The sequence below is a fragment of the Phalaenopsis equestris genome, unplaced genomic scaffold, assembly GCF_001263595.1.
Source record: "Phalaenopsis equestris unplaced genomic scaffold, ASM126359v1 Scaffold000670, whole genome shotgun sequence".
NCBI classification, from domain to species: Eukaryota; Viridiplantae; Streptophyta; class Magnoliopsida; order Asparagales; family Orchidaceae; genus Phalaenopsis; species Phalaenopsis equestris.
In genome coordinates this window covers 39,094-52,072 of record NW_018165110.1, presented here as the reverse complement: position 1 = coordinate 52,072, position 12,979 = coordinate 39,094, and the positions used below count along the sequence as shown (strand labels likewise).

At 33.5% G+C, this 12,979-nt stretch overlaps 1 protein-coding gene and 1 pseudogene across 1 annotated transcript in view; both read right to left on the bottom strand.

The window, feature by feature from the left end:
- Nucleotides 1-4,285, bottom strand: part of LOC110030170 (probable DNA helicase MCM8) — a 45,422-nt gene extending 41,137 nt beyond the window's left edge. The window contains exons 1-3 of the mRNA XM_020732767.1: nt 3,945-4,285; nt 1,301-1,438; nt 693-959 (exon numbers count right to left, since the gene is read on the bottom strand). Of these exons, the coding sequence (XP_020588426.1) occupies nt 693-959; nt 1,301-1,438; nt 3,945-4,124 (585 nt within the window). The 5' untranslated portion in view covers nt 4,125-4,285. The remainder of the gene's footprint in view (nt 1-692; nt 960-1,300; nt 1,439-3,944) is intronic.
- Nucleotides 4,286-7,108: 2,823 nt separating this feature from the next.
- LOC110030169 overlaps nt 7,109-12,979 on the bottom strand; it is an 8,243-nt pseudogene continuing 2,372 nt past the window's right edge.

The window sequence follows — 12,979 nt, the reverse complement described above, 5'->3', positions numbered from 1 at the left end:
CACACAAATTTTTCATATTATATTGAAAATGCTTTGATTTCCAGAGCTTTTTATTTTTGAAGTTATTTTTTAACTTTTTAAATGTCATTTACATTCAAATTAGTCATTTGAATGGTTAAAACTATTCGTAACATCGGACTATCGGAAAAAGATTAGAAGCACTATTAGGTTAAAACATAGAAGTTTAGTGGAATCAGAATATTGAAACTAGATTCTTACAAACTTAGTGGGCGATGTGGATGCCTAAGAATTCTTGCAGGATTTGGACAACCTAACTATAATATGGGATTCCAACCTTCCCATGCATTGGTAAGATGAACATATGTAAAAATTGAAGTTTAGATGTTAGATATGTAAATACATAAGAATTGATGGGTATATATTTAAATCCTCCTAATATAAATTAACAAAAATTGATAAAAAGTAAATAAAAAGGATTTTAAAAACAATAAAGAAGAGATATTGAATAACATTAATTGTCGAAAGCTAAGGAATTCAAAAATATAATTTAATTTATGATATAAAAAAAATAAACACTTGCCATCTTAAGTTTAATTTTAAATAAAAAATAAAATATTTCTTTAAATTTTAATCTTAAAAATATAGGTTTAAAAATATTTTTAAATTTTTTTAATTTATTAATTTAAGCACGTGTGTCCCTTTTTTTCTTAAATATTATTTAATTTAAACACTTCTATATTGTGCCCGCTAAGTGTCGGAGCCATATAGGAGGCGTTTCCACGTTCAACACTGCACTGCGCTTTAATTAGAAGTGTTCGTGCATTATAAAAAAACATAAGTAGGTAACAAATGAAACCCAAAAAGAAAGCATACGACCAACCAATGTAAGCAGCTTTCAAACTTTTTAGTGTGATCAATGAATCAGGATGATTATAAAGCCTAATATTAATCTTCTCAGCCTCTGCAATGTGATGATCATTTCCCTTCAACAACAGAGCCTGCATACAAATTTCAAACAGAGATTCGTGTTAGGAATTTTCAAACCCAAAGGATGGTAAAAGAAATGGGGCATTTACCTACATAGCACATAAATGTTATGTATTTACATATCTCACACCTAAACTTTCATATTTACACACATTGCACTAAAATCTTTAATATCACATAAAAAATAGTGCTATTATCATTTTTTAATAGTGAAATACACCTTTTCATGCATAAGCTTAAAGCACCGAAGTGTTATGCGTATAAATATGAATGTTTAAGTGTGAGATATGTAAATGCATAAGAATTGTGTGCTAGGTATATAAATCTCCCAAGAAACATATACATAAAGTACCATATGAGCTGCGGCTCCCATGCATAAGAGTGACTCTTTGGGCACTTCCCTTAAGTTTGCATAAAACCCCTCTACTAAACATACTTTTTGAAGCTGCTGGAAGTCAACCGGCAGAAAGACACAACTATCATACTGAACCTGTATATGAATTTATATTAAACTAAATCATGATGCAGCTAGTAGTGCATGATAACAAATTCACAGTTCCATTAAAAGTGCAAAGGGGCATTTACATATATAACACAAATTCTTATGCATTTACATGTTTAACACCTAAATTTTGTTTTTTTTTACAGTCATAACAGCCAATTCTTTCATATCACATCAAAAATACCATTTTAGCTTTTATAAGGTCCAATACACTATTTCATGCGTAAGTAAGATAATATGTATGATTTAGATGTAGATATGTAAATACATAAGAATTGAGTGGTATGTACGTAAATCTTCCAAGTGTAAATTGAGAAAAATCAACCATTACCTTCAGAAAAGAAAGTAGTTCTTATTATTATTTATTTTTCAGATTAAACAATCAGCATTTAGTGATGAAAACATACCACACCATATAAAATTGAGTTGCAAAATTGAGGCCTTTTAGGATCGCTTTGTAATATTCTTCAGATTAAACAAGTTGTTCTTCTAGTTTCTTTTCTGATAATTATTATTTTTTGCCACCTATTGAATTATTATTAAGAATCCAATAATAGAATAAATTATTATTATTATTTGTTTATTCTTGGCGCGTGAATCAGAAACAGATTTAAACGATTCACTTTTGAGTTTGTCTAAGGAGTTAAAATTAATCATTTAATCAAGTTCCGTGTTGTCGAGTGTAACAACTTTCGGATCCTAGATGTGACAATAAAATGTTAGGATAAGAAAGTGATTTTCCTAATGATACAATATAAATGTTTACTGAGTCATAATCAATGTAAGAACCAAAATTTTGTTTTTTTTTTTTTCCCACTAGTAAGTCGAGCGGAGCCACCTTCTCTTCTCCTTCCTTCCGGCAATTGTTGCTTTGTCTTCTGGGTCACACAATGCGCGGGATCTCTTACTCTCGTTGTCATACGGCCTTCCTGATTCAGAGACTCGCGCAATCCCCCACAAGATCCCCTTTCTTTTCTTCCTTCCTATGAGTTTCCTCTTCGGTTTTCGCCTTCCCGAATTGCTCAACCGCACCGCCTCAGTAAGCCCTCCTTCCCATTTCTTTCCTTTTGTTTTCTATTGTAATGCAAAATTAAACACACTAACACGTCTAATAGTAGTAATAATAATAATAATTAATATAATTTTATAGCTAAATGTATTTTGGGTATAGAGCTTTTGAGCATCACCTACTTGTTACGTCATCGAGTGAAACTTACAAAAAATCAGAAGTTTCATTTTTGCCACCTCAAAGTAACTAATTATTTTTTAGTATGGGATAAATGTATATTTCCTAGTTATGGGTTTTATTCTTACTGTTTGTATTATATTCAAAGTTATTTTATAGGATTGTCAGTCCAATCTTTGATATTTCATTTATTTATTTTTTCAATTATTATAGCTTCAATTATTGTTCATAACTAAGTAATTACTTACTCCATTATTGTACAACTCTCTGTGTATATGAATAAACCGTGCAATTAAAATGTTTTTCTTTTCTTGTAATTTACTTTTATGAATTACATGTAAATTTCTATCATATCACAAATCTATGTGAAGTAGCATTTTGCTTATATATTTCCTATGAAACAAATTTCATATGTTTTTGTGTCAGCTATGTAGGTCGGTTGAACCTTTTTAGATATTGATTAGTTAGGCTGACGGACCCACTGAATGATGACTCTATAAGAAATTGCCAGACTTTCTAGGGTTGATGTTTACCTTCCCAGTTTCACAGTATCTAATAATATTGATTATATAAATATAATTTAAACTAAAATTAAAAAATGAATGATTTCTAAGCCATACACCAGTAATAATTAGTGATTGCATATTTCATTAAACAGTTTGAATATACTCATATTATATTGATTTCGATTTATCCAGCATATTTTTGTCCGATAAAATTATAATTGTGCATATAGTAACTTTTTATTGTTCATACTACATCTCTCAATTCATTGTCATTTATACTATAATAAATAGTGGTTATATATTAGATTTGATTTGTTATGCTTACCAGTTAATATTTTTGTCTAACAGTTCTCTTAAACCTCTTACAGGATTATCCTCACAGATGCAAACATTTCAATTCTAAATTCATTTTTGATATTTCAATATTAGCTTTAGTTATTCTATTTCCTCTTTTAAGTATTTGGTTGGTGTTTCCCCTATTAACATTTTTAGTTTTGTTTCAGTCAATTTTTTTTTAGTTGTTCCGGTTGGACTTTTATTTATAAAATAAATCAAAACTTTTTTTTTGTTGACATTTACATATAATCTTTTATTTTGATAATACAAAATATATGCAATTCATTTCATTATATTTGTCTTCCAGGCTCGGGTTTGACATCAAAAGATTCAACACGTATCCATGGGAAAATGAAATGCAAATAATAACAATCAGAAACCCTAATTTGGTCACTAAACTTAAAACCCTAGCCCCTGCGCTAATAGAGACGGAGATAAAATGCGAGGAGGGGGAATGAGGACTTACGTTAGAGAGGATGGAATCCGCTTTCAGGGATGAGAAGAAGTCCGCCAGCTCGGCCAAAAGCTTGTACCTCCTGTCATCTATAGCAAAATCCGCCTCCGGGAAATAAAATGGCCAGATATCTGCCGCAGTGTCGGCGTACACGTTGCGGTCCAGTGCGCGGCCCTCCTCCGCTGCGTACATCTAGAGCTCGGCAATGGCGGAAGTGTCAGACAAGAAAAACTCCGGGAGAACGGGGAGCAATGGCTGGGCGATGATGAGAACGAAGGAGGCGGGAGCAGCTCGGCTTCGAAGAGAGAGACATGCTTTCGCGCCCTCTCGAAAAGTGGAGAAATATTTGATAGGGTAAGAATCCCAATCGTATAATCCCTATAATCTATGAAAATTTATTCCCTACCCGAACCGTAAAAAATTTAAAAAAAATAGAAATAATCTTGTCCGTGATCTACGGTCAGGATCGGACATGCGGTGTCCGCACGCGATAATCCCTCATAATCTATACCTTCCGAATAGGAGTGTAAAGGAGCCCAACACGAGCTAAAACGATTTTTTTGTTCTTGAACGACCCGTGTTTGGCTCGCTAAGCAAATAAATTTAACACAAATATATTTTTTTAGCTCGAAATATAAACGAGCCGAACACGAGCTGAGCCTAACCACATAGCCATAAGATGTTAAGGATTGAAACAAGATTTTAAACAACATTTGAATCTAATTTAATAAGTTTTATTCTATTTTCTTCATTAATACTTTTAATTGATTATAAATATTTACAGCCTTGTAGTCAATTAATTATTTCATAAATACTACTTATCAAAAATATATATAATTGATTAGTAATATTCGAGCTAAAACGAGTCGAACACGAACGAACAAATATTTGTTCGTGTTGTTCCTATTCGGCTCGTTAACTTAGCGAACGAGTCGAACACGAACTCTTAAAGAGTCGAACACGAGCTGTTCGCGAACAACGAACCGTTTTGACAGCCATACTTCCGAATAAATTAATATGTACGCAACTCTACGTACGTCTTACTTACCCAAATATCTCCTCGAACTGCAAAAAATATTGTATCGTGGACTTACGTATTTTTTTAAAAGATAGACTTGTAAGTTTACATTTTAGGGTCTGTTTGTGCAGTTGTTGATTAATAAATATTGTCATTTTTTTTTATTTCTCTCCCATAATTAATATGCACTATTTCTTTCTTGGGTATGATTTATAAGTCAAATCTAAATTCAAAAGTTATAATTATTATTATTTTTTTTTTCAGGATAGATGAAATTTCTTAACATACTCTAGCAGTTTATCACATCCCAAAAGAGTTCTTCAGGGTGATGGGCAGCTCAATACTTAAATACTGATGTTCGGCCATACTCCTAGTTGATGTGGGATATTTTGTCTGTGACATTCTCCTCCACCTAATCACGCGACGCCCCCGTCACAGATCGGCTCCACCGAGGGTCCCACTGGACCATGGAGAGTCCACACACCTGACAAGCAGTAATCGGCTCTGATACCACTTGTCATCTCGCAAAATAGCTTTTCGGGTGGTGGGCAACCCAAGACTTAAATACTGTTCTTCGGTCCTACACCTAGCAGATGTGAGGCTTTTTGCCCGCGACAAGTTGCTTTGAAAATTAAAAGGAGAAATTTCTTATAGAGTATAAATTATGAAGTAAATTTTAGGCTTCTCCAAGAAATGTTTGAATACTGTCAATGATAATATAAGAGTTTTTAGAAGTTCAAAGATTATGCATATAAAGGAGTTTCTAAAAAAGTAAAAGAAATATTTAAAATTGAGGCGACTTTTGAATAATGCAAGGCTCAGATAAACATCGAAGATCTGTTAGTCATTGGCCGAGTCTAATCACATATTATGTTTAAAACGAGGCTCCTTTTATTCTTGATCTCATAAAATATATTTAAAAATTTGATGAAGTTCACCATTTATAACCTGGTTAATATATAAACAATAATTGAGCTCATTTTGAGTTTTCATCATAATTGAAAGTCCTATTTGAGGTGGTGTAATGAATTTTAATATGTTTGTGTCTTCATGTCAGCTTATAAGCCAATTCTTCATATTATTTATAGCTACTTGTAATAAGCATTTCATCAATCTTGTTCAATAAGCTAATTAGCAAATTAATTTATCAAACCAGATTACAGCGGTCACGAACAACTCGTGTTTGACTCATTAAATAGCTCGTGCTAGATTTATTCGCTAAGCGAACGAGTTAAAAAAAAAAAAATCACAATCGATATATAAACTAACTGTACACAAACAAATATTTGTTTATTCGTGTTCAGCTCATTTCGGGCTCGAAATAACTAAATTAAAATGTAAGTAAAATAGATGAATATTATTTTATAAATAATTTAATTGACTAGAATGCTACAAAAAATTATAATCAATTAAAATTATTAATTAAAAAATGGAGTTAAATATATATTAGGATTATCAATTAAAAAAATGGAGTTAAAATATATTTAGGTTCTAATTATATAAATATTTTAATATAAATAATAAGATTTAAATCTCATCTCTACCCTTGACATCCTACGGCTGTGTGACTAAGATTATCAAAACAGCACATTATTCGCACAGCTAAGCAAATGAGCAGAACACGAACAATTTTTTTTGCTCTTACAAAATATAAATAAGCCGAACATGAACAGTAATATTTTTAGGTTCACTACAGCTTCGCTTATTTACACCCCAAAATCAAATGGCAGATTTTCAGAAACTTCTATGGCTTGTCAGTCCGACCAAACTTCACCTGATGTTAGCCTAGAATCCCTTGTAGAAAATCAACGGAATGGACTCTAACAGAAGTCCATACAAGAAGGGATAATTATACACATAACACAAAAAACATAATTATTTACAAAATAAACGCCCAAAATGATTTTTTGAACTACCGAATCAATACATGTACACATGCTACAAACAAACCATTGAGAAATTGATAAAATTGACGAAAAATTACGTGAATTTTGATTATAATGCGTATATAACCCGGCCTGTACCCTCTGAATAACCTCCGACGTAAGCAGGGCTGCGCACATCTTACGTACGCAAATATTCTCCAAAATGGAGACGTTAGGTTTGTAAATAGCAATGTTTGGAGTGTGATGTATTTAATTGCCCCATATAATAATCATTTAAAGAAAAAAAAGGCTAACATTTTCTAAGAAATAGCACAATCAAAAAGTTATGACAGGGAACAGTTTGGAGCAAGCAACAAGAAAAGTTTAAATAAGAACATGAGCAAAAAAAAATGCGCAAAGGGTTTTTTAGAAGGTGGTAAAAGCTTTTATCAAACACCTAGAAGTCTCGGAGCTGTTGACACTTAATCGGAAACCTATGCGTCAATCCTCTCAACATCATCAAGGATGGCCTTCGTTGGCTTCGAGAGCAGGTCCGTATATTCCTGGAAAGGTGATTTTGCAAAGCGAGTCTCAATCCACAAGTCTGGAGTCAAGAATCCATACGTCTTCATAAGACAATCAAAAGTTGCCTGATCACATCAAAAAATAAAATAAAATAAAACATCAACAGTGAGCGCTAGATGTGCAAAAATTGAAAGTTCAGATGCAAGATACTTAAATACATAAGAATTGAGTGGTATGTATGTAAATCTTCCTTATAATTTTCATCAGTTACTATATTTCAATATTGCAAGAAAAAGTAGAGCTTTAACAGGGATTGCTGCTTGTGTAATCATATTCTTTCAAGGCTGTTGTAGATTTGAAGAATGCTAAGTTCATCAAATTCAGTCAATATCCTTCTATTAAAGGGGTAGTTTTGAGTGTTAAGAAGTGACAATTGGTTGAATAAAAACTTTAAATTGGAAAGACTAACAATCCAGCGAGTAAAGCAACAGCATTCAGTACTAGCAAAATCCATACAAAACTCTGAAACGTTAAATTATACTGAAATCTGTAATCTATGAACATGGTGGACATGGAGAGGCTAGAAACCACAATTCTTGATAAACAAAAGAAACAAATACCAGTAGGGCGAATTCAAATAAATAGAAATTTCACAATCAGAATGTACTTCAAAATTAATACTTAAAAAACATATAACAAGAAAATCCCATAATATACCTAAGTAAAATTACGTGAATGAGGCGTGACTCCATGGGCGCATCAATGTTTTATCCCCAAAAAATACTATAAAACTTGCGTCTCATTGTGCCTAAGGCATGCGCCTCACACAGAGGCGCGCCTCACGTCACTATATGCGAGGCAAGCATAATTTTGCTTCGTGATTTGATGTTACGACGCATGTCACTTCTTTGTGCAATTTGTTATTTCTTTGTTAGCATATAAATATGCTACTTTTTTAATATTTTTAAAATGACAAGGTTTTAGTATGTTACATCTAACTTTACACTTTTGAGTTTAGAAAATCCATGTTAAGTTGAGCAATATTTTAAGTGTGAGGCTTACACTTTGTCTCATGAACGAAAAAGAACTTGATCCCAATTGAACAATTTTAAACATTGTAATATACTAAATCATCAATAATATGCAACAATATTTTTAAAAAATTAGGCAAACATGAAGCAGTGCGCATGCTCAAAGAGACACAATTGTCAGATGCCAGCCTACATAGGGGCCGATCATTCCAACAATATTTACTAATTATTAATTTAATTTTGAGAAAGTATTGTATTAATTTAATTTTGAGAAAGTATTGTAAAGAGCATATATATATATATATATATATATATATCATGAAATTATGTAGTGTGAGAAGATAAATTTTGAATTTCCACCTTATTATAGGTTCAATTTTTTGCCAAATATATTATTTGAAATAAATACAATTAAATAATTTAAGTTTGCAGTATATACACCAGAAATACCCTAATATTCACAACTAGTTATATTTATACCATCTCCATCATTAATGAATTTCAAGAGTTAATATCCTAGAACTTCAAGTTCTTGCATGCAAATTAAATCAATGGTTGCATTAGTTGTTTAAATTCCATACTTTGTTATCCATGTGGGCTATTTGAAACCTTTTTAGTATTGGGGGTTGTTTGCATAATTCTCATGAAGTATTTCTAAGAATATACCCTCAACCTAGTTCTGAGCACAATCCAATTCATTTTATTTCAAAGTAAACTGATTCTACTTTCCTATCCGTCTTCTTTTTCCCTGTTTCTGTTTTCATTTGCTAGCATCAAATCTGTTTCAAGAACTGTGAGCAACATAACCTATCGTGAAGTTAATGTAAATATGAAAAGGCGAACAAGATCCATGTAAAAAGTCCAACTAATTCTATTTGAAAAGTCTATTCTTAGAAATACTACAGATGCAAGTAAATTGATGATATCACTGAAGAATAAACACCCAAATGAAGAGTAGGTGAAATCTAGGAATATGGACAATAAGAATGTGAACCGACGAAGAAAAATTACATGAGGTGAGTTTCATGTGACAAATAAAGCATCTAAGGCTACAGGTATATCCATGAAACAACAGCTTTTTGATATGGAATGTGATTGTTTCTTAGAAAAATAATAATTCTTTCAGATGATAATGTATCAAGTTGATCATCATCTGCAAAAATTACTCACCCTTAGGATCTATCCCGTAACAAAGTTAAGCATGGTTTAATTTAAATCTTGCCAGATAGCAAAAATTAGAATTTAAAAGGATTTAGTAAATCAAGTTTTTATCAGTTTTGCCTTAAATCCCAAATTTACTAAATCCAATTTTTTACCAAGTTGACGGGCTGTTTGGTAGCCAATTTAAAGCAGGATTTACACAGGATTTAGGCTAAATCCTACCTAACAGCAAAAGGCATCTCCTTGTATCTTGAGATTTAGCAAATCCTACAATGATGTTGATTCACCGTAAATACGGGATATAGTAAATCCCGTGAATGGGCGGATTTAGTAAATCTGGTTAGTAAATCTGGGACGAGCGTCTGGGACGAGCGAAGAGGAAGAATGGTGCAAACAGGCTCACCTTCCTCATTGGCTTCTGGTAGGAGTAGAGCGGAAGGATTAGAAAGATGAGAGTTTCGTTGGCCTATGTAAGCCGTGATCCTGTCATTGCCTTCGCAGATAGATATAAGGGCGACTGTATCGTGAAGGCTCGTTCACGAAGGCGATGGTTTTAAGCGAAACCGGAAAGGGAGGGGAGGGGAGGGGATGGGAGGGGAGTGGGTTTAAACTGAGATGGGAAGTCTGGGTGAAACTAGGAGAAGAGGTAGGGTTTCAACTAGGAGAAGAGGCAAGGTTTCGGCCAGAGAGGGAAGTGAATAAATACTTGATTAATTTAATTGATTAATAATTAATAATTAACTTATATATTATTAAATTAATTATAATTACATAATTTTAAATGTAATTATTTAATAGTTAAGTAATGAATAAAGATTTTAAAAATTATAAATTATTCAATAAAATTTTAAGTAATTCTTAATTTATATCATTGGTTAATAATTGATTTATGTTAAATTATTGTTCAATAAGTAATTAAAAGTTATTAATTATTAATTCATATAACTACTAATTAATTAGCCGATCCCAACTAGTGGGATAGGGGCTTGGAGTTGTTGTTGTTGTATAATTAATTATAACATAATGTAAATGTTCTTTTTATGCATTTTAAGATGACCTTTTATCTTATTTAATACTTTTTTTTTATCTTTACACTCATAAATCTTGTTAAATTCTTCTATAAATACCAAACAATTTTTCGAGATTTTTGGGAATTAATCAATAACATACCAAATAGTTTTCGGGATTTAGCCACTTCAAAATTTGATAAATCCAAATTTACAGAATTTATTAAATCCTATTTAAACTAAAACCTACTTACAACCAAAAAGCCAATAGTGAAAGCCGTAACCAAATAGCCCTTAGCATTTAGAGATTTAGCACCCACCCTGAAATAAAGGCAAATCACAGGTCTCACCATGGGCGCCCTACAACAAAGTTATACTAAATGCCCACCTAGGGGGGCAGAATTGTTGTGACTTAACCTCATTCAAGTTCCAAAGCGAGCAGTAAAACCAACATTAACAACATTATACAATAATCAAACCTCACATTACAAGAATAAGAAACCTTTAGCATAGAGGTCTCAATAATAACCAAAAATGAAATGACACCAATTGGTTATAGCATATGTGAGTTAAAACCTTGGCTCTCAAAAAAGTGAAAACAATTTAAATCTAGCAACAGCATCAATATAATAATAATAATAGTAATAAGCAGATCAACCATTCATTTATATAGCATATAAAATCTCACTTTTAGTAGGTATAGAACGCACCTTGACAAAATTGCCCAGGGTCTTTGTGGATCCTCGGGAAGACGTGAAGACATCCTCGATGCCTGCAAACTGGAGCACCTTCTTCGGAACTCTAGCGGCCACAATACCGGCACCTCGAGGAGCAGGCACCATACGCACCGTGACAGATCCGCACTTTCCAGTGACCTTGCACGGCACAGTATGCGGCTTCCCGATCTTGTTCCCCCAGTATCCCCTCCTCACTGGTACCACTGAAAGCTTCGCAAGAATAATAGCACCGCGGATCGCTGTTGCTACTTCTTTGGAGCACTTGACACCAAGACCAACATGGCCGTTTCCATCTCCGACGACCACAAAGGCCTTGAAGCGAGTACGTTGCCCGGCTCGGGTCTGCTTCTGGACTGGCATAATCTTCATGACCTCGTCCTTGAGTTGGGGACCGAGTATCGTCTCCACAATTTGATGCTCTTTCACAGGAAGCGAGTGGAGGTAGATCTGCTCCAGACTTACAATCTTTCCTTCCTTCACAAGACGACCTAACTTGGTAACGGGAACCCACTTCTGTTCATCCTACTTCTGCTCACCGCCGCCGCGGCGGCCTCCACGACGGCCACCGCCGCGATCACCACGACCTCCCCGACCGCCGCGATCACCACGGCCAAACCCACGCCCGAATGCCCGAATCCGCCGCGATCCATCGGGTTTCGGAGTAGCGATAGAGCCAAACGCGAGAGAAAATGTTAGCTAGGGTTCTTACTGGGGGCCGTCATATAGGAAGGGCTGCGCTATCTGATCAACGGCTTAGATCTGCTTTCCCTAAATCGAGTTTAATCGGGTATCATTTTCTAAATTAGGCACTTTTGATTGTTTGATTTAATAAATTAAAATTTTGAGAAAATCTCAGCTTATTTTATTTTTATCATCTTATATATATATATATATATATATATATAATTATTATCGTTTTGGTATTATTTAACCATTTTTTATGGTTGAAAATGCATGATAATAGAATGGGTAGGATTTGTTAGCCAAGATGAGACATGTATATAATGTATTGGCATTTCTTTTAACGGGGCAAGTAGGTTATATGAAGCTGCAATGACGTTTGTAGGACGCATGGGTCAAAATCAGGAGCCACACAATATACGAATCACGTAGGTAGTAGTTGTGAGACATGTATATAATGTATTGGCATTTCTTTTAATGGGGGCAATTAGGCTATATGAAGCTGCAATGACGTTTGTAGGCCGCATGGGTCAAAATTAGGAGTCGCACAATATACGAATCACGTAGGTAGTAGTTAATCACATATGTCATATTGGTGAGCTGTGAAGACGTCTATGAGTCGCGGAGGCTGAAATCGGAATCTGAACGAGCTATGAACCACGTAGACCGTAGTGGTGAATTGTGATAACATTCGTAAGCCACGGGGCCAGAGTCCAAAGTTGCATGAGCTATTAACCATAAAGGTCGTAGTTGATCACGTTGCTAGTTGCAGTGAGCTGTGATGACTAGGGTTGTAAACAAGGCGAGCCTCAGTGAGCTCTGGCTTGGCTCGTGTTCGGCTCATTCAAAATTAACTCGTGAAAAGTTTATTTGTGTTTGACTTGAAATTGACTCCTTAGAATATAAAATTATTATAATAATTAATTTTTAAAATAAAATTATAATTATAGATTTTCTATAAAAATTGTTTCTATAAAAATTAATTAATTATAATTTATACTATTTAATTTTATGAATATATA